At 29.3% G+C, this 20,823-nt stretch overlaps 4 protein-coding genes and 2 pseudogenes across 4 annotated transcripts; 4 read left to right on the top strand and 2 right to left on the bottom strand.

Moving 5' to 3' along the window:
• Nucleotides 1-1,388: 1,388 nt before the first annotated feature.
• Nucleotides 1,389-2,563, top strand: LOC112800282 (uncharacterized). Its single transcript, XM_025842477.3, has one exon. The coding sequence runs from the start codon at nucleotides 1,614-1,616 to the stop codon at nucleotides 2,436-2,438; it is 825 nt and encodes a 274-aa protein (XP_025698262.1). The 5' UTR covers nucleotides 1,389-1,613; the 3' UTR covers nucleotides 2,439-2,563.
• A 3,161-nt stretch (nucleotides 2,564-5,724) lies between these two features.
• On the top strand, nucleotides 5,725-7,142 carry LOC112800280 (uncharacterized). Its single transcript, XM_025842476.3, has one exon. It carries the CDS (start codon nucleotides 6,006-6,008, stop codon nucleotides 6,987-6,989), a length of 984 nt encoding a protein of 327 aa, XP_025698261.1. The 5' UTR covers nucleotides 5,725-6,005; the 3' UTR covers nucleotides 6,990-7,142.
• Nucleotides 7,143-9,505: 2,363 nt separating this feature from the next.
• Nucleotides 9,506-10,563, bottom strand: LOC112799918 (uncharacterized; annotated as a pseudogene).
• A 1,533-nt stretch (nucleotides 10,564-12,096) lies between these two features.
• On the top strand, nucleotides 12,097-12,921 carry LOC112804081 (uncharacterized; annotated as a pseudogene).
• A 1,085-nt stretch (nucleotides 12,922-14,006) lies between these two features.
• On the top strand, nucleotides 14,007-15,062 carry LOC112804080 (uncharacterized). Its single transcript, XM_025847510.3, has one exon. It carries the CDS (start codon nucleotides 14,132-14,134, stop codon nucleotides 14,972-14,974), a length of 843 nt encoding a protein of 280 aa, XP_025703295.1. The 5' UTR covers nucleotides 14,007-14,131; the 3' UTR covers nucleotides 14,975-15,062.
• A 1,931-nt stretch (nucleotides 15,063-16,993) lies between these two features.
• LOC112800279 (uncharacterized) lies at nucleotides 16,994-18,228 on the bottom strand. The gene has a single exon (XM_025842475.3). The coding sequence runs from the start codon at nucleotides 18,052-18,054 to the stop codon at nucleotides 17,101-17,103; it is 954 nt and encodes a 317-aa protein (XP_025698260.1). The 5' UTR covers nucleotides 18,055-18,228; the 3' UTR covers nucleotides 16,994-17,100.
• Nucleotides 18,229-20,823: the final 2,595 nt, after the last annotated feature.

Raw genomic sequence — 20,823 nt, 5'->3', positions numbered from 1 at the left:
TATATTTTGCCATCTCCTCTGCTGTTTAGCCCATGCTCTAAAACTTAATATAAAGTTGGTTGAAGCATAATGTCTAATAAGCACAGTAGAGTAGTTACTTTCTCTGATCTTTTAGGATTTTAAATATAAAGCTTCTCACTACTAAGGATTACATAAAGCAATAGGTTGGACTTTGGATTCAACCTCTCTCACAAACAATGCAATATCCATTGACCAGTCTCCATGCCCCAAGCAACCTCATCAAACTCAGCAACAATTTTTAGTCATTGTAATTTCTTATATATTGCAATTTTAAGACTTCTTTTTGGTATAAAGTGCTATAAAACAATTTCATTTATTCAACAGTGACAACATTCATGGGTTGGTACTTGGTAGTAAGTTGCACAATCTTCTGCAATTTCAGGTCAAATCGACTATTATTTGGAAACAGAGATTAACAAAAACTATGGGGAAAAACAAGAAAAAATATATAAGTAACATTATTAGATTCATATGAATTTATTTTCATCAGAACTAGTCTCAAATCCTTTTATAACAACTATAATGTAATACTAGTTCTAACAAAAAGAGAGAGAGATCAAACATAAATTTGTATTAAAAAATACTATTATTGAACACCATATTATAGTTCATAAATATCGTTATTGATAATCCAGAATTAATCTTTTGTGTAAGTTTTCAATACAAATATATATATCAAAATTAATTTAACAGAAAAGTTCATGGATTAGCTGAGGCTGATTTTTCACAAAGAAATCTTGCCAATTATCTTTGATCCCATAACAACAAAAATCCAACATGTCCTTTAACTTGAACATTTAACAAGAATATCAGGTTAAAGATTAGTGTCAATATTCCTCGTTCTATATATAACAAACAGCAAGAACAGTACTGAATGTCCTTTATGTACTTGGAAATTTTACAAGAATATTGAGCTAAATATTAGCATCAACATTCTTTATGATATGAAAGTTGAAACAAGATTAATACTACATGATGAAGGAGATTCTGATAATAGCAAGGGGAGACATGAACACTACATGTTATTCGTGCACACACTTAAAAATTACTCTAATGCTACTAATTGCTCCATCATTATGTTCTCTTAATCTCAACAAACTTATCTGTCAGAGCATTCTCCATATCACAAAATGTGGATCTCAGCCTTGTCAAAATGTATAATTTAATCCATGTTGCATAGCTCCATCTCATGATTTGAGACAATATCTGAAGCAGCATGAATTATATTATATATTTGAAATCAAAGGGGTTAGTGTGGCAGCATATGAGGCACATTAGGTGATGAGTAATGGGGACATGCCAGATAATAAACTTCAGAGTTTCAAAAACCATTTCACTTTGAATAATTTGATGCAAAAGTATCACATGTTAGGCAGAGATGGGACAAGCTTACCATATTCCAAGAAATTAATGCATGCTTCACATGCTTTCTACACATGATTAAGATTGGTGAACTGTATTATCTCTTAAGTTGGTCTATGGAAACAAATTATGAATAATTGAATAGACCCTATATAAGGAGAGGTGCCAAAGGTCTTAGACTACAAAAAACAAACAGCATTGAGCTTCCTCCAAAAGAAAGAAAAAGAACAATGGCAAGCAAATTGCATGTTCGATCAAACAGTTTGCCAAATGGATCTCATCCATGCTCCTCAAGAGTGCAAGAGCAGTTGAACAACCTCAGGAACTTTGATGTAACCTGCACATCTGAGTCGGTTGCCAAAGGCTTGTCCATGTTGGAAGACGTATACTTCTCCTTGGAGAGTCTTCTCAATGTTGGTTCAACCCAGAAGGCCATTTCTGATCATCAAAGTGAGAAATGCTTCCAAGAGATCTTGGATGGCTCAATCAAAGTCTTGGATGTATGTGGCATCACAAGGGACACTGTCATGCAGATCAAGGAGAATGTACGATCACTTCATTCATCTCTTAGAAGAAGAAAGGGAGACTCATGCATTGAAAAGAGCATAGCCAAATACAATTCCTCCTCAAAGAAGATGAGGAAGAATGTCAACAAGTTGATCACATCTTTGAAGCACCTACAAAGCAAATATGGAATCTTAAATCAGCATCAAGATCTTAGCATTCTAAGCAAAGTGATAGCAATAAGCATGTGTGTCTTCCAATGTCTGCTATCATTCTTGGGTGGTCCTTCAAAGTCAAAGGCAATCAAATGGATGAACAAGTTGATGCAAAAGGGAGAAGTGAACTCAGAGAGTGGCAATGAATTGCAATTGGCGGATGCAGCTTTGAACACCCTCTTAAATGAAGGTGCAAAAGGCTCCCAGATTCATGCTTCCAATGAACAATTAGAGGCTTTGGAGATTTCTATTGAAAGCATTGAGAGTGGTTTGGAGAACTTATTTAGGCGCATGATTAAGACTAGAACATCCCTTTTGAACATATTATCCCAATAGAATACACACTATCTTCAGAATACCAATTTTGATCTACCATATGTGTATATATATATATGTGTACAAATGCAATCAAATCAAATACATACAAAAGTTTATACTCTAAATTTTGGTGTCTTTCTTGTTTAATCATTGTTTTATTTATCTAAATAGCAGATACTATATGAATATGCTCCTGCTTAATGAACAAAACAATTAATATCCAGTTATCAGATTTTAGTTTTAGGCTTGAAGAAAAAACCATTCAAGTTTCCCATAGTAATTAACCTGCTAATTTGAAATCAAAATTTTCTAGTCCAATTATGCAGCAGCAACGAACCGTCGGATCTACCTCCGATCACTGACAGAAGGGAGTCGGCGGAGAGCAGCACAGCCATCCACTGCGGTGGAGAAAGGAGTGCCCCGAACCAAGATGTGTCAGGCGACGGCAGAAAGCAGCCAGCGAAGAAGACCGGCCTGGCGGAGCACATCGATCGTGAAAATGCCGGAGGTTGAGCGCTGTCGTCAGTCATCGCAATTCGCAGCAGCGGCCAGGAAGAAGAACAGAGTGAGTAGGAACCGGGTCGGGCAGGTGTAGAAGTGGTTCGAGTGGCGCTTGTCGGGTCGGGTTGGGTCTTGCGTGAGTCTAGACACTGTCCAAAAAAAAAAAGAAGCCCAATTGTATGATTTTGTATAGTCCTATTCTGAAAAAATGTTAATTTGCATAATCCTAATGTTTTGAGACGTTTTAGAAAGCATGGTGCGTTATGGCCCATTATTATTGACCTTATGTTGGTGGATTTATTATTCCTGACATCAATTTCAAATCATTGATGCATTTACCAGAATTGGCTATAATGAAGATTCTCTTAACAATGATCAAAGAAATAATAATTATAATTCAATATAATAAGATCTTTAAAAGATGTCAAATGCCTTAGGAATAAAATGTTAATAAGAAAATGACAATTCCTGCATAGATATCTATGGAAACGGTGATGCTACATGCTAAAAGCGTTTTTGTAATTAAGTATAAATAGATTGGTATAAGTCTAGTGTAAAAAAAAATATAAGCACTCAAATTAGTTCTTAAAAATTTTCAAAATTGATATTTTAGTCTAAAGAAAAAATTAATACATAGATTAATTTTAAGATTTTATTTCGACAGACAAATTAATCTTCAATTTATTTTTTGGCAAAATAATTATCTAAATTAGTCCCAAAAGATTTTAAAAATAGACATTTTAATTCTAAAAAAAAATTAATATACGAATCAATTCCCAATATTTTTTTCATCAGAAATAACAGTTCGTTGTCCAAAAAATAAAATTATTATTATTAATTGCACAATAATACTGTACTATAATTTTTTATATTTTTTAGACAAAAATAATAATAAATTTATTTATTAGATTCTTATGTATGTATTTATAATATAAAAAGTATATATATATATATATATATTCACTCAATAATAATAATAATAATAATAATAATAATAATAATAATAGAGATTATTCTACAAGAAATTCAAGATTAAAATTATTTGATATTTTTGTATTTAATATAATCAAAAGATATCGTATTTTTAAATTATATTTGTATTAAAAGAAAATGTTTTAATTTGAATTTCAAAACATCATTATTCACCTTAGTTGTTTCTAACAAAAAGAGTGTATTAATATAGTAGCGTCGTCCATATACATTCACAAAGCTAAGTTAATAATAATAAGATCGACATATAATGATTGATTTGTGTATTAATTTTTCTTGAGAACTAAAATATCTATTTTTAAAATTTTTGAAGACTAATTTAGGTAATTACTCAAAATATATATGTATGTATATCTCATTGTCCTTTTTAATATAGCATAAATATTTATATATTTGACAACTTTATTAATATAATATAAAAGATTTTATACATAACACATAAATATTTGCACAAAGTATATAAATATTTGTACATAATACAAGTTATACATGTGATTTAGGATAATTTATATAGATAAATTAAATAAGAAAAAAATTATACAGATATCCTAAATTAAATTTGGTTACATGCATATTTTGTTTTATTCTCTATATAAATCGAATTAAATAAATTCGATTTACACTTTTTAATATAAATCAAATTACCTTATTCGATTTACTACTAATATAAATTATTGACATTAATTTTAAAATATAAATATCAATAAAAAATAGCCATTATTTGAATTTAAATAAAATATTAAAAAATAAAAAAATAAAAAATTATATTTTATGTTTTAGTTCAAATGTTAAAAAATTTATATTTTTACAAACTTATGAATTTAAAACGAAATAATAAATAATTTCTAAAAAATTCATTAAAAATCATTCTTTGACTCATTAATATCTAAAAAATCGTTATTAGAATTTTTAATATTGAAATAGTCAATATAAAATGTAGCCTTTTAAAATAGTACGAGTTAAAATTTAAATTTTTTTAAATAAAAAATAATAAATAATGATAGTGTTATACAATATAAAAAAAATTAACTAAATTTATATAATTTAAAAAATAATTAAAATATCATGTCAATTAAATTATCATTTGATTTGAGAAATAGTTCTTATAATTTTTTTCCTTAATGGTTTTAAATTGAACCTTGGAAATTATTTATTTTAAAAAAATGAAACAAATACTTACTGTTTCTTGAATTGGATAAATCATAAATCAAATTTAAATTTTAGCATGAAGTTGAGATAGCACTAATAAAGACCAAAAGGATTTGTCCATTTCTCCGGAAATTGGTTTCTCTAAAGTCTAAACAGGTGAATGCAAATTCCATAAAAATCTGCAAGACATCCAGATTAGGTTCATTGAAGACTTTGGAGACAGTGACAGTGACAGGAAATGGTTGCCAGAATATTCTGAAAATAGTCATGCTAAATATACATTAAAATTAATTATTAATATAAAATATATATTTAAAATAAATTAGATAATATATATTTATACAAAAATATATAATAATTAATTTAATAATTTTTTAATATATAAATAATATTTTTATTTTATAAAATATTAAGTAAATTTTATTAATATCAATCAATAATTTTAAAATTATTTTATTTTTCTAAAATTTTAAATTTAAATTTTAAATCTAAACACTAAAATTAATTAATATTTTCTAACTAAAAATAATTCTTTATACTTTATGGAATATCTTTGGAATGGAAAACTCAAGGCAGAATTGTGAGGTGCACCTTAATTACAGCATTGAGAGATGAGGGCCTCCATTTTAAAACTATATGAGTGGTTAATTGTGTAGCTGCTTGAAGACGACCATATAGGATATGAATTTAGTTTTGATGCACACCCACAATGTAAAATAATTTTATAAGTGTATTTAATTATGCACTAAAATTAAGTACTATTTTTATTAACCGTCATAAATAATTATTCAAAAGAACAGATATAATTGTATAATTGTGTAAAATATTTTATACTATCAGTACATTAAAATTAAAGTAATAGGATATACCCCACATTTTCTTCACATGTTATATATATATACACAAACATATTTCGTAAAAAAAAGTATATAAAAAAGATGAAGAATGAGCAGTAGTAGTATGATGAAAAGGGGAGCTATGGCTGGCATTTCACAAAAGCATTATAGCAGTAATACTAACAATATTCGATCTATAAGCTTGCCAACAAGATCACATCCAAGCACAGCAAGGGTTGAAGAGGAGCTGAACAAGCTCAAATCATGGGAGCCATCATCATCATCATCAAAGGTGGTGGAAACAATTTGCTGTGGCCTTCATGACCTTAAAGAGTTGTACAAGTGTGTGGTTGAAGATCTTCTGAATCTTCCACTCACTCAACAAGCACTTTCCCAACACCACAATGAGAAATGGGTTGATGAGCTTCTTGATTTCCCTCTAAGATTCTTGGAGATCTTGGGGGAGACAAGAGATTCCATCATGTTGCTCAAAGGGAATGTTGGTGAAGTTCAATCAGCACTCAGAAGGAGAAAAATGGTTGGTGATTTTGGTATTGAAAACCATCTCAATTCATATTGGACTTTGAGAAGAAACATGAGGAAGGAATGCACAAAATCTCTTCTTTTATTGAAGCATTATGTGGATCATCACTCTTTTGGATCATATTCTCCACCCTTGGATCTTAATCAGCACCTATCTGCAGTTGTAAGGGTTCTGAGAGAGTCTAGTTTGATCACAAGTTCAATCTTTCAGTCACTTCTTGTGTTTCTTTCTTCACCAATCTTCAAGTTTAAGGCTAGAAAGTGGGATTTTGTGTCAAGATTAATGAAGAAAGGAGTGCTTGTATGCAACAATATTCAACAGGACAATGTGAATGAAATAGAAAAGGTGGATTTAGCACTCTGCAGAATGGTTATGGATAATAATAATAATCAAAGCAAGGATTTTGAGACTCAGAAGATTATTCAATCTGCACAAAGAGAGATAGAAGCTCTGATTTTAGTCATTGAAGGGCTTGAGAATGGATTAGAGGGCTTGTTTAAGCACCTTATTAATACTCGAGTATCTTTTCTTAATATAATTTCTCCCTGAAACTATATTTAATATCATGAACATTCTAAGCATGTGTAGTTTAGAACTTAAGTTTAATGAGGGTTATATATCTGCATAAAGTTTATTGATGCTTTTATGTAAATGTAAAGAGTTGTTGCAAATTTTGTTAAACATATTTTCACTTTGTTATTACATCATTTTTGTTTTAATCTCTCTGCAGTCCATATAGTGTAAAATTTGCTATTTCAATCTGGGGCGGAGCTAGGTGGTGGCAAAGGGGGGCGATGACCTCCCCTAATTTTAATTTTTTACTTGTAAATTATATGTAAATTTCAGTTTAGCCCCTCTTAAAATTTTATTTTAGTCTTAGTTTATTGTATAAATATTTTTGGCCCCCTCTAATATTTTATCTAGCTCCGCCCCTGATTTCAATGCTGCAATTCAATAACAACTTAGTTGGTATTCCTTTTCTTAAAATTAACGACACTAACATACCTTATGATTAGAGAGGCAAAAATAGAAATATAAATTTATTTAGAGAAAAGAGATATTTATTCATCTATAAAAATAATGGCACAATTTATCTACTTTTTCTTTAATTTTCTATTATTATTGTTGTTGTTAAACTTTTACTAAACATAACCTAAATAATTTACTATATATAATGGGAATATGAGAGAGAAAGTAAAAAGTTGGTATACAATTTTTTTTAAAATATCTTTGATCATTTAATTTATAAAAAAAAAATTCTTAACTCTAAAAATTAAACCCATGTCATTTTGATTTTAATGTAACATACTTATTATTATTTTAGTTAACTTCAAATTTATTATTATTATTATTCATATTTAATTAATAAATTTGTGGATTAATTAATACAGACGACAACGTTAATTGGAGGGCATCGTTGAAATTGGTAATCCTGTTTAATTATGCTTATGACTATGGAATGAGATAGGGCCCTTCCAATAATTGAAAGAACAACAATAATAAAACCACCAGTCATATACTCATGTCCAACCCTATGAAACTAGATTTTTTAGTCACTTTCATAGTGTCATTATTTTGATCTGCTATCCAATTTATGGGTTCTCATCATCCATCAACCTATTTTGATGTTACATAATTATTCTAGTTATAATTGTGCACAACTGAATGTATTAATCATTGTTTTACTCTCTATTTTTATTGATAAATACGTAAACATAAATAATTATGTCATTCAGAATGGATAATTACTCTAATATGTGACTTAGAAGTTAAGGAATCATGTTAATAGTTACTAAGAAATCATATATTGAGAATATTGGAATAAATTTAATGTATGTGTGTGGTTCATCAGTTAACAGCAAACAATTTCTTGAATACCCAACTAGTAATAATAACAACTAACAATTCAGGAGATAATGGGACCGATGCATTAATTGAAGAAAAAATTACTAAAAAAACTTTATTTTGCTCACTCAAGAAAGAAATAACTTCTGGAAAGAGTTTGCAATTTTTTTTTATCAGAACTAGAATGAAACTAACGCGTTATGAAGACTCAAATAAATAAAAACAGCGATTAATTAATATATTTTTATTATATAAAAATTGATATTAAATTTATGTAAAATGAGTTTATAACATATAGACATATAGTTATTTCTCCTTGTATCATGTCAACTATTTTGAATAGGTGACAATCATTAAAAAACTTTTTTTGTTATTGAATTATCTTATTTATTTTAAATAGATGGCAATTATTAAAAAAATTATATTATATATTTTCTTTCTTTATTACAATAAAAAATATATACCATTCATTAATACGCTTAATTAATTAAATTTACTACACATCATTACACATTTTAGTATTATATAAATTTTTCTATAACTAATTATGAAATAAAAGTTCATCTATTATTTTAAAAGTTTTTTACTCAAATTAATAAAATATATTTATTGAAATGTATAATGTATAGATGAATTATGATTTTAAATACCCATTACACATTTTGAGCGAGTATATAGACTAAAAAATTATGAATTTTTTAATTTAAAAAATTTATAGCGTTATATTTTTTTAAAATCAAATATATAAACATAATTAAACATACAAATATAATAATATGAATACGTGTATTTATATTGAATTGAATTAAATCGTTAATTTAAATTATATTCATCTAAGTTTTAAATAAAAAATTGTAATTTTAAGATTTTAAATTATTTGAATAAAATTGAATGAAATAAAAAAATAAAAATCAAACCAATACAATAGTATTCAAGATATTATTTTGACGTATCAAATCCTGAATTTATTTTGCACATATGATGCATTTAAAATTTTAAATTGTTAATTTAAAAACTGTATACCTTTTTTTTCAAAATTGAATATATATAAACATACGAATACATTTATTTGTATTTGATTGAATTAAATCATTAATTTAAATTATAGTCATCTAAATTTTAAGTTAAAAATTTTATAATTTTAAAATTTTAAATTATTTAAATAAAATTTAATAAAAAAAATCAAACCAACACAACACTATCCAAAATATTATATTGATTTTGAAATAAATACCACTGTATGAGCTAAGGGAAGCATAAAACATGACCAAGAGAATATAGTGTTTAAACTATAAAATTTTTGTTGTATTTGATTGTGTAACTATTAAATGTATACATGTACAAATAAATGAGATCAAAATTTTTAATCCTTATAACATCCTCAAAATTTTGGATGCTTTTGTAGGATCTAGAGACAAAAAAAAAAAGAAAAAAGATTATGTAGATTCTTTCTCTATTGAGTCATGATGTTCAAAAGAGATGCTCCTGTTTTGATCGTGCACCTAAATAAGTTCTCTAGACCAATTTCAATGCTTTCAATGACATCCTCCAAAACCTCCAATCTGTTAGATGCTATCTGCATGCTGAACCATGAGCAGCATCATTGAGAAGGGTGCTTAAAGTTGAATCCACAAATTGCAATTCATTCAAATTCTCTTTTTTGTGGATCAATTTGTTCATCCATTTGGTTGCCTTTGACTTTGAAGGAGGACCAGTTAAGAATGAGAGAAAGAATTGGAAGACAGACATGTTCATTGCAATCACTTCCCTTAGAATACTAGCATCTTGAAGTTGATTCAAGAGTGGAGATGCTCTAAGTTTATTTTGTAAATGCTTCTAAGATGTGATCAGCTTGTTGAGATTCTTCCTTGTCTTCTTTGAAAAGGAACTGTACTTAGATACACTTTTTTCAATGCAAGAATCAACCTTTCTTCTTTTAAGAGCAGAGTGAAGGGATCTGCATCACAGTGTCCCTTGTTATGCCACATACATCCAAGACTTTGAATGTATAGATCTTCTAAGAAGCATGGGTGAGATCCATTTGCTTGCCATGTTTGCTATTAAGTTCTTGTTTATTAAAGGAAGATGAATGTGGATGTGGTGTTACCAAGTCTCTTGAGTCTCATTCTATATATACCATAGGACATAGGAGGAGCCACTAAATGATTCATAGATGAATGCTTCTAATCACACTGACATACAACTCACCAATCATGTGCTTCATGCATGCATTCAAATCCTTGGTATATGTGAAGCTTGTCACATCTCTTCCAAACATTATTCTCTTATTATTATTATTATTATATGGTGCTACCTATCATGTCCTCATAGTGTTTGCAATCAGAAAACCTCATTAGTCATAAAAAACATTGCCTTGTATTGCTGCCACATTAACACTCTCCCTATCTCAATCTCATGTTTTATTTGTTGAGATCCATATCCATTGGATGTGACATGTGAACATCACAAAGTAGTTGATTATAAAGAGGAGGAAGGAACTGAGGCTACTATCAACTAAGGCCAACAATTAGTATAGCAGCGGCAACTAGTATAGCAGCGGGTATAATGGTTTGTTAAAATTTAAGAATACTTGTCCTACTTATAGTTTATTGTAAATTTTTGTGTTTATATTTATAATTAGTTAGGAGTTAAGTGTCTCATAAATTTTTTCACAAGAATTTACTTGTTCTACTTTATTGCCGTGTATTAATGATACGACAGGAAGTGTTTTGTCTTTTGGAATGGTTATTTTACACATAAACATAATCTATTAATTTTGATTGCAAAGTTTAACAGAGGCCAAAAAATATGACGAAATTAGTGATTAAGAGCCATATTGTCATTTTTCAATTGATGAAGGACAAGAATAATAACGGTTAGGGTGAGATTTTACTCTAAAGTAATTAGGACAAGTTACTATTTTTAAATTGAGTTAAATACTTTTACTTAATATAAAACTTTTAGATTTTGCACAAAACTTTTCTAATCAAATTGTATATAATTAAATTCAAACAATAGAAAACTCCAATAATAGTCACAAGCAAAAATGAGGCTGAATTGTCACAAGAAATCTTCACAAACATTCATGATCCTATATAAGTATAACAAACAGCAAGAACAGTATCGAATGTCCTTATGTACTTGGAAGTTTCCCAAGAATATTGAGCTAAATATTAGTATCAACATTCTTTATGATATGCTAAAAGCTAAAACAAGATTAGTACTACATGATGAAGGAGATTCTGATAATAGGAAGGGGAGACATGAATACTACATGTTATTCGTGGACACACTTAATAATTACTCTTCTGCTACTAATCTGCTCATCAGTATGTTTTCTTGTTCTCAACAAACTTATCTGTCACATATTAAACCATTCTTCATATCTCAAAATGTGGATCTTAACTTTGCAAAGATGAGTAATTTAATCCATGTTGCACAGTTCCAACCTCATGATTTTGAGACAATCTCTGAAGAAGCATGGATTATATTATATACACATTAGGTGATGAGTAATGGAGACATGCCAGATAATACACTTCAGAGTTTCAAAACCATTTCACTTTGAATAATTTGCTGCAAAACTATCACATGTTAGGCAGAGATGGGACAAGCTTACCATATTTCTAGAAAATAATGCATGCTTCACATGCTTTCTACACATGATTAAGATTGGTGAACTGTATTATCTCTTAAGTTGGTCTATGGAATCAAATTATGAATAATTGAATAGACCCTATATAAGGAGAGGTGTCAAAGGTCTTAGACTACAGAAAACAAACAGCATTGAGCTTGAACAAAAAAAAGAACAATGGCAAGCAAATTGCATATTCGATCAAACAGTTTGCCAAATGGATCTCATCCATGCTCCTCAAGAGTGCAAGAGCAGTTGAACAACCTCAGGAACTTTGAAGCAACCTGCACATCTGAGTCGGTTGTCAAAGGCTTGTCCATGTTGGAAGATGTATACTTCTCAATGGACAATCTTCTCAATGTTGGTTCAACCCAGAAGGCTATTTCTGATCATCAAAGTGTGAAATGCTTTCAAGAGATCTTGGATGGCTCAATCAAAGTCTTGGATGTGTGTGGCATTGCAAGGGACACTGTCATGCAGATCAAGGAGAATGTACAATCCCTTCATTCATCTCTTAGAAGAAGAAAGGGAGACTCATGCATTGAAAAGAGCATAGCCGAATACAATTCCTCCTCAAAGAAGATGAGGAAGAATGTCAACAAGTTGATCACATCTTTGAAACACCTACAAAGCAAATATGGAATCTTAAATCAGCATCAAGATCTTAGAATTCTAAGCGAAGTGATAGAAATGAACATGTGTGTCTTCCAATGTCTGCTATCATTCTTGGGTGGTCCTTCAAAGTCAAAGGCAAGCAAATGGATGAACAAGTTGATGCAAAAGGAAGAAGTGAACTCAGAGAGTGGCAATGAATTGTAATTGGTGGATGCAGCTTTGAACACCCTCTTAAATGAAGGTGCTAAAGGCTCCCAGATTCAAGCTTCCAATGAACAATTAGAGTCTTTGGAGATTGCTATTGAAAGCATTGAGAGTGGTTTGGAGAACTTATTTAGGCGCATGATTAAGACTAGAACATCCCTTTTGAACATATTATCCCAATAGAATACACACTATCTTCAAAATACCAATTTTGATCTACCATATGTGTATATATATATGTGTACAAATACAATCAAATTAAATGCATACAAAAGTTTATACTCTCAAAATTTGTGCCTTTCTTGTTTACTCATTGTTTTATTTATCTAAATAGCAAATACTATATGAATATGCTCTTGTCTAGTGAACAAAACAATTAATATCCAGTTATTATATTTGACTTTTAGGCTTCAAGTAAAAAAAAAAAAAAAATCAAATTTTCCAAATTTATTAACCTGCTAACTTGAAATACAAACTAAATCTATAGCAGCTCTTACTGTTCATATTTTTATCAAGATTAGTCACAGAACTCTTCTTTTCTTTCTTTTATTTGCTAATAAACAGAAGAAACTTGATTGAGTTTGAAAATATTGAAACAAATTAAGAGCATGCACTCTTGAATCAACATCAAGATCTTAGCATTCCAGGAAAGTGATAGTGATGATTGATGAACATGTCTGCCTTCCAAGAAAGAGAGATTATTTTGTGAAAAACGTTAACGCTTTTATTTAATCACATATTTAAAACTTTAAAATCCTCAAGGTAGAAGATAATTGAGTTAAATACTTTTATTTCTATAATAATAAATTATTAGAAAGAAATTATGATAATAAGAAAGGGATACATGATTTAAGAACTATTCCAATGCTGCTAATCTGTCCATCATTATGTTCTCTTAATCTTAACAAACTTATCTGTCATATATATTATTACCATTCTCCATATCACAATCCAGATCCCAGCATCTCAAAAATTTGTAATTTAATCCAATTTTGCATAGCTCCAACCCCCTCATATTGAGACAATATCTGAAGCAGCATCAATTATATATTATTTTGAATCAAAGAGGGTAATGTATTAATGGGGAGCAAGTTGAGGCACATTAGGTGGTGTCATTTAATAAACTTTGAAACCATGTAACTTTCAATAATGTTATTGTTATTGTTAGGCAGAGATGTGACAAGCTTAACATATTCCAATAAATTATATGCATGATCCACATGCTTTCTGGTTTATACACTTTGATTATAAGATAGGTGAGTTGTAATGTTTCCTGTGTTAGCCTATGGAATCAAATCATGAATAATTGAATAGCCCCTATATAAAGAGTTTCAATGGACTTTGGACTGCAGAACACAAGCATTGAACTTACTCCAAAAAAAGAGTAGTGACAATGGCAAGCAAGTTGCATGTTCGATCAAACAGTTTGCCAAATGGATCTCATCCATGCTCCTCCAGAGTAAGAGATCAATTGAACAACCTCAAGGCTTTCGAAGCAACTTCGACGTCTGAGTCAGTTGTCACTAGCTTGTCCTTTTTGGAAGATTTACACTCTTCTTTGGATGATCTTCTCAATGTTGCATCAACCCAAAAGGTCATCTTTCAACAAGAAGGTGACAAATGCATTGAAGAAATCTTGGATGGATCCATGAAGGTCTTGGATACATGTGGCATCACAAGGGACACAGTTATGCAGATCAAGGAGAATGTGCAATTCCTTCATTCAGCTCTTAGAAGGAGAAAGGGTGATTCAACCATTGAAACAAGCATAGCTGAATACAATTCCTTCTCAAAGAAGATGAAGAAAAATGTCAACAAGGTGATCACATCCTTGAAGCAGCTACAAAGCAAATTTGGAGCATCTCAACTGTTGAATGAAGAAGTGATGAGTGTTTTAAGAGAAGTGATTGCAATGAATGTGTCTATCTTCCAATCCCTTTTGACTTTTTTCGCTCGTCCAGCATCGAAGTCAAAGGCAGCCAAATGGATGAACAAGTTGATGCATAAAGGAGTGGTTGCATCTGAAAACTCAGAGAATTGCAATGAATTGCAATTGGTGGATGCAACTTTGAACATCCTTTTAAAAGAAGGTGCTAATGGTTCCAACATGAAAGTAGCACATGAGCAATTGGAGGCTTTGGAGATTGCAATTGAAAGCATTGAGATTAGATTAGAAAGCTTATTTAGGAGCATGATTAAGACTAAGACATCCCTTTTGAACATATTATCCCAATAGAGACTATCTTCAACATAAAGCAATTCTGTACATATGTATATAAATAGTTATTCAATCAAATCAAATACAGAGAAAATTTTATACTCTATATTTTGGTGCCTTTGTTGTTATTCAATCAAAGTTTATACTTTCAGTACAATTACAGAGTATAGCCAATTGTATAGTGGATTAATTGCTTGTATTAATTTTATCTTCAAAAACTAAAGTATCAACTTTTCATTCCATCTTTTGTTCCAAATTATTTGCACCAACCAATATTAGACCTAATAAATATAGTGCATGAAGTTTCTTTTGTATCATACAACTATTACATTTACAACCTCTCTATATCCCAAAAATTGTGATGCATAAGAGGATTTGAACATAATCTAATTAAAGAGAAAGCATGTTCACTTGTCTCTTATGTTCATGTTCATTGCTATGACTTTCCTTAGAATATTAAGATCTTGATGCTCAAAATATGCTTGTTCATGGTTATTTTTTGTGTGTACAGTTGATATTTTTATTTTATTTATAAAAATATTATGTACACGCTAAAAATTAGTCATCATGTATTTATGTGTGTGTATATATATATATTTATGTGTGTGTATATATATGTATTATGGAGAGTTGGTATTTTTTGTGTGAATATGGAGATATTTTTTTTTAAATTAGAAACTACAAACCAGAAGTTCAGATTTGGATAGAGATAGAAAATTGGGATCAGATTTTGGGTGAAGATAAAAAATTGAGGGTCAGTTTTGGGTATAAAAACAAAAAAAAAAAGAAAATCCAAATTGGAGATTCAATTTGCATGTTTTAAAAAATTTTGAACATTAAAATATAAATCTGACCTTTATATTTGTAAATTTTTAAAAAAATAAAATAAAATCTACAAATCTAACCCTTGAATTTGTAGCATTCATACAAAATAAAAACACACTAAGTTTTCACATTATTGAAAAACACTAATATACTACAATACAAAAAATAAAAAGCCTCATTTTCCTTATTTTTTAGGGTAAAGTATACTTCTTATCTCTGAAATTTGGTAAAAAATTTTAAAAATACCTTTAAATTTTATTTTGTTTCAATTTTGTTCTAAAAGTTTTCGATTTGCATCAAATATAGTTTCGATGGCTAAATTTTCAAAAAATTTAAGACTAATCTAACAATAATACATGAAAATTATGCTTGATTTGCTTGTATTAAGGGTTGTTCTTATGAAATTGTTGTTGAATCAGTCTTAAATTTTTTAAAAAATTAGCCGTTAGGAATATTGATGCAAATCGAAAACTTTTGCGACAAAATTGAAACAAACTAAAACTTAGGAGTATTTTTAAAACTTTTATTAAACTTCAAAAGACAAAGTATCATTTCCCCTTTTAAGTAATGTTATTACCTACAAGTTACTCTACTTTTAGGTAATGCACGATTTAATATGCATTAACCAGTCTAAATTCTCAGTTTATTATACTAAGTCAAATGGTCAACTAACCTTAGCCTGCTTGAGCCAAAGAGAAAAATGGGTAAATTATGTGCTATTTACCTTAAGTAATACAATAATATGTGTTTCAAAGTATGCTTACATATTGTCCTGCTATGCTTTAGTACTTATAATATGATATCATGACTTATGTGAAGAAAAAATAATTTTGTTAATAAAAAACATATCAAAGTAATTATTGTGTTTTGTAAAATAAAACATGCTCGATAGCCCCAAAAAAAGGACTTAGTTGTTAGAATAATGTGATATATTATTCAAATTTTGATGGAAAAGCTCCATCTCCTGAATTAATTATTAGTGTTTGATCAAATAATTGTATCTATCTCTTTCAAAAAAAAAAAGTTTATTCCAATTTGGTAAATTTAAAATTTAATGTATCTAAAAATTTTGAATGTATCAAATTTTACAAAGTGCAAAACAATTTGTTTCAGGCTTTAAAGTGACATTGACAGGATCTAACTTTCAAGAAAAAATAATGAATATGAAAACTTTTAGTAGACAAAATTGAATTCAGAATCATGATTCTCTCATTCAAAATCCTTAAGAGTTAAAACTCGGATTACATGATCATTCTTAAATTTACAAAAGACATTGAATTTATATGTACCTCACTCAAAATCATTATGCTAATTAATTACTAATGAGTAAGCATATTAAGAAATGAAACTCTGTTTCTTACTAAACATCTAAACATACAATTTAATCCACCCTCTAATCCATCAAGATCAGCATTTAGTGTCTCTAGCACTCTCAATGCTCCTTGAACTTCACTCTTAATTGAATCACCACCATTTTTCTCTCTTCCAAGGAGAGAACAAAGAGCAGTGTTGAGATCTGCTACCACTCCATCATTGTTCTTATTCTGTTCCTTGTTTGAAGAAGAAAAAAACAATCTTTTTGGCTTCAACTTTGAGATCAAAGATGACCCTTTTGTTCCAAGTGTTGGCATTGACATGAACAATAGAAGAGAACAAAATATAGATGTGGTTATAGTTCTTGATTCTCTTAGAACTCTAGCAAAGAACACTAGATTCTGATCTTGACTCAACAAAGAAGAAATTGAACTATCTTTGTTGCTTTCCATTTTCTTCAGCATACCAAGTTGCTTAGTGATTTCTTTCTTTGCCTTCTTTCTGAAGCATTCATAAGCAGAAACACTGCTTTCAACAATGCTTGAATCTCCTCTTCTTGTTCGTCGAATCGCCAATTGAAGCAACTGAACTTGTTCCCTTAGAGCTAACAACAAATCCCTTGCAGAACCACAAGCATCAAGCAATGTAACTGATCCACTTAATGCCTCTTCTACAAGCTTTCCATCTTGGTGATGCAAAAGAGCTTGTTGAGTTTGTGTAGATTGAAGAAGTTCCTCCATGAAGTTGTACAAATCAGCAAGAACAACCAAACCATTCTGAATTGTCTCTGCATCAAAGCAACTAGTGCTTGAAACAGACTGAGAAGAATAATAATGTGGTTTAAGGTGTGTGAATAGTGATTCAATTCTTTGAGAAGAAGGGTGTGTTCTTGAGGGAAAACTAATAGACCTTACTGGTTGATGTGAAAAGGGTAATTTAGAAATGGCTTCATGATCCATCTTTTTGTTCTTGTTTTAAAGAAAAGAAAGAAAAAGTTTTGTTAACACAAGAATGCTTTAATGCTTGTGACTCATAACATGCCTTAATCCTCCATTCTATTTATACAAGAACATTCACACAATAACCTTAAAAAACTTGTGTTACAAATGTGTGCATGTGATTACTTTTCACAAGGCTTATGTAACATTTTAGGCCAACAATTTGGTAGTTATAGTCACCCTTTTATTAATTAATCCAATGGCCTAAGATATTGCAACGTAGTACTATGATCAAATTTGTGGTAAACAATGCATACAGTGCATTGCTGGTATGTGCTCCCTTGCTTCCCCCCACTATTAAATATTATCCATCAATAATTTCATCTTCAAAAAAGAAACATTATTCAAATACTAATTGTCATGTGTATGATTGAATTGCCAATTCATGTATTGGGTCAAAGAATAATTAGTGATTGTTGATTTAAATATTAGTTTAATTACTCTGTTGGTCCTATAAATTTACTAAATTTTTAATTAAGTCTTTCTATATATATTTTTTAATTAGATTTCTATATATACCATATCAAATTTTGTAACTAAGTTTTTACGGTGATAAAAACGTTAAAATTAACAAAATATTCTATTAAATTATACAGAATATTCAGTCAAATATTAGACATATTCATTTCGTTTAATAAAATATGCTGTTAATTTTAATATTTTTATTATGACAGAAACTTAAATATAAAATTTGATATAGTATAGATATTAATAAAAAATTATAAAAATATAATCAAAAATTTAATAAAATTATAATAGAATAATTAAATCTTAAATATTTTCTAAGAATAATAACAAGCTCAAACAATGCAGTAGTTGTAGCCTAATGTTGGCAAGCATCATAGGCCTGGAATCTAGGGTAACATTAGAAGGGTTATTAAGGAGACATATGAGCTATTTTTTTGTTCAAATTGATATAATTAATTTCTTGGTGGCTTATGGCTATGAATAATGGAAACCATAAGGTGTTGTGTTGCTAGTGCATTTACTCTTATATGGAGACATAAGGGTTCAATCAACCATATGATACTATTTTTCCTTCTACATTGGAAATTGAAAATTTGAAACAAAATGTTAACATAATGAAAGCATTGCAACAAATTATTTTTTGTGTGACCTATGTTTGATGTGGTGCTTGTGTTAAAAGTAACCAATTAAAAGGGGACATATGTAGAAGAATATCACATGTATATTGTATAGTTCTTCTGCATGCATTTGAAGCTTAAACAACTTTACGTATCAAGATCAATGTATCTAGGAATCATATTCTCTGCTAGACTGTAAGCTTAGGAGTTAGGAACTTATTATGATATAGTTGAAGTTTCACATCTTTCTATTCAAATCTTCAATAATATATTCACATTATGTTGCCGTACTCACTTACTTCAATAGTATAAAATTATTGTTATTATTGTCCTTGTAGTACATATAGAATTTTCATTTAAAAGGGGAAAAAAAATTTTTTTTTTCAATTTAATTTTCTTACCTGAACTAAATAGGTAATAATCTGTGTGCATTTTTTTAGGGCAATTATTTAAATGCTCTTTGTTAAGTCTAGAGTATTGTGTTGTTTTATTATATGTACAGATTTTCACTTTTTAATTTAGATGCTGAGGAGAAAATGGTGTAAGACACAGTCATGGAGTGTATAAGTGCTTTACGCAATTGTGGTGTCAGCAGCAAAAATCGGACCGTCCGATTTGTGTACCCCAAATTTTTTAATTTTTTAAACACAAATCGAAAGGTTCGATTACTTTCGCCAAAATTTAAATTTTCTCTCTTACACTAATTGGACTGTCCGATTAGTAAGCTTAATTTTTTTTCCTGGTTCAGAAAAAATTGTCCCACATCTATGTCCAACACCTGTATTTTCCACAACAATGCACAACACACACATACTTCTCATATTCAAAAAAATGACCCACAGTCCACAGATTTTAACTATATATTTAATTATTTGCTAAGTTTTAAATAAATTATTTATGTTTATAAGAGCTATTTATTATTCTAATTGACTAGATTCATTATAATATGATATTTGTGATAATAAAAAAATAAATAATATCACATATTAAAATTTGACTATTTAATTTCGAATATAAATATACAAATTTTTTATTTATATATCTTTTATGATTCGGTAAATTAGTAGGATTTAAATCCCAAAAGAAAAAAAAAGAACATTAAAGAAAGAGAGAAACAAACTCTCACCCTTGAAAGTTACTAATAGTTTAAATTGAAATAAATTCAATATTATAATCTTTAAGACTAAAATAACATTTTTTTCTTTTTAATTAAAGGGTGCACGTTATTAGTGTCAGCATATATATAGTCACAATAATACTATTCACCAAGAGATGTGGCCAAAAGTAATGGGCTTGCTCCATTATATTTCAAGCCATGAAAACATGTCGTGTTCTAAATCTATATAGTTCATGCTTCATGGAACATTGCTGTTATGCCATGTTATGTACTCTACCCTCAATTGCATTGGTATCATAAACTCTCTTGTTTCTTTGAAGCCATGATTTCAATTTATTTAGGATTTATAAAGGGAGACACCATTTTCATCACCATGTGCACCAAAATTATCATATGCTGCTTCTTACTTTAAGAGTTCAGATCAATATGGCAAACTCTGCCACTGCCAGTGAATGAATAGCTTTCTTTGTGCATAGCAGAATGGTCCATCTTTATCCATTATGTAAAAAAAAATGTTGAAAAAGTATA

Source organism: Arachis hypogaea, chromosome 5 (assembly GCF_003086295.3).
Source record: "Arachis hypogaea cultivar Tifrunner chromosome 5, arahy.Tifrunner.gnm2.J5K5, whole genome shotgun sequence".
In the NCBI taxonomy this organism is placed as follows: domain Eukaryota; kingdom Viridiplantae; phylum Streptophyta; class Magnoliopsida; order Fabales; family Fabaceae; genus Arachis; species Arachis hypogaea.
The sequence above is the reverse complement of the archived record's forward strand: the minus strand, read 5'-3'. Positions and strand labels throughout refer to the sequence as shown.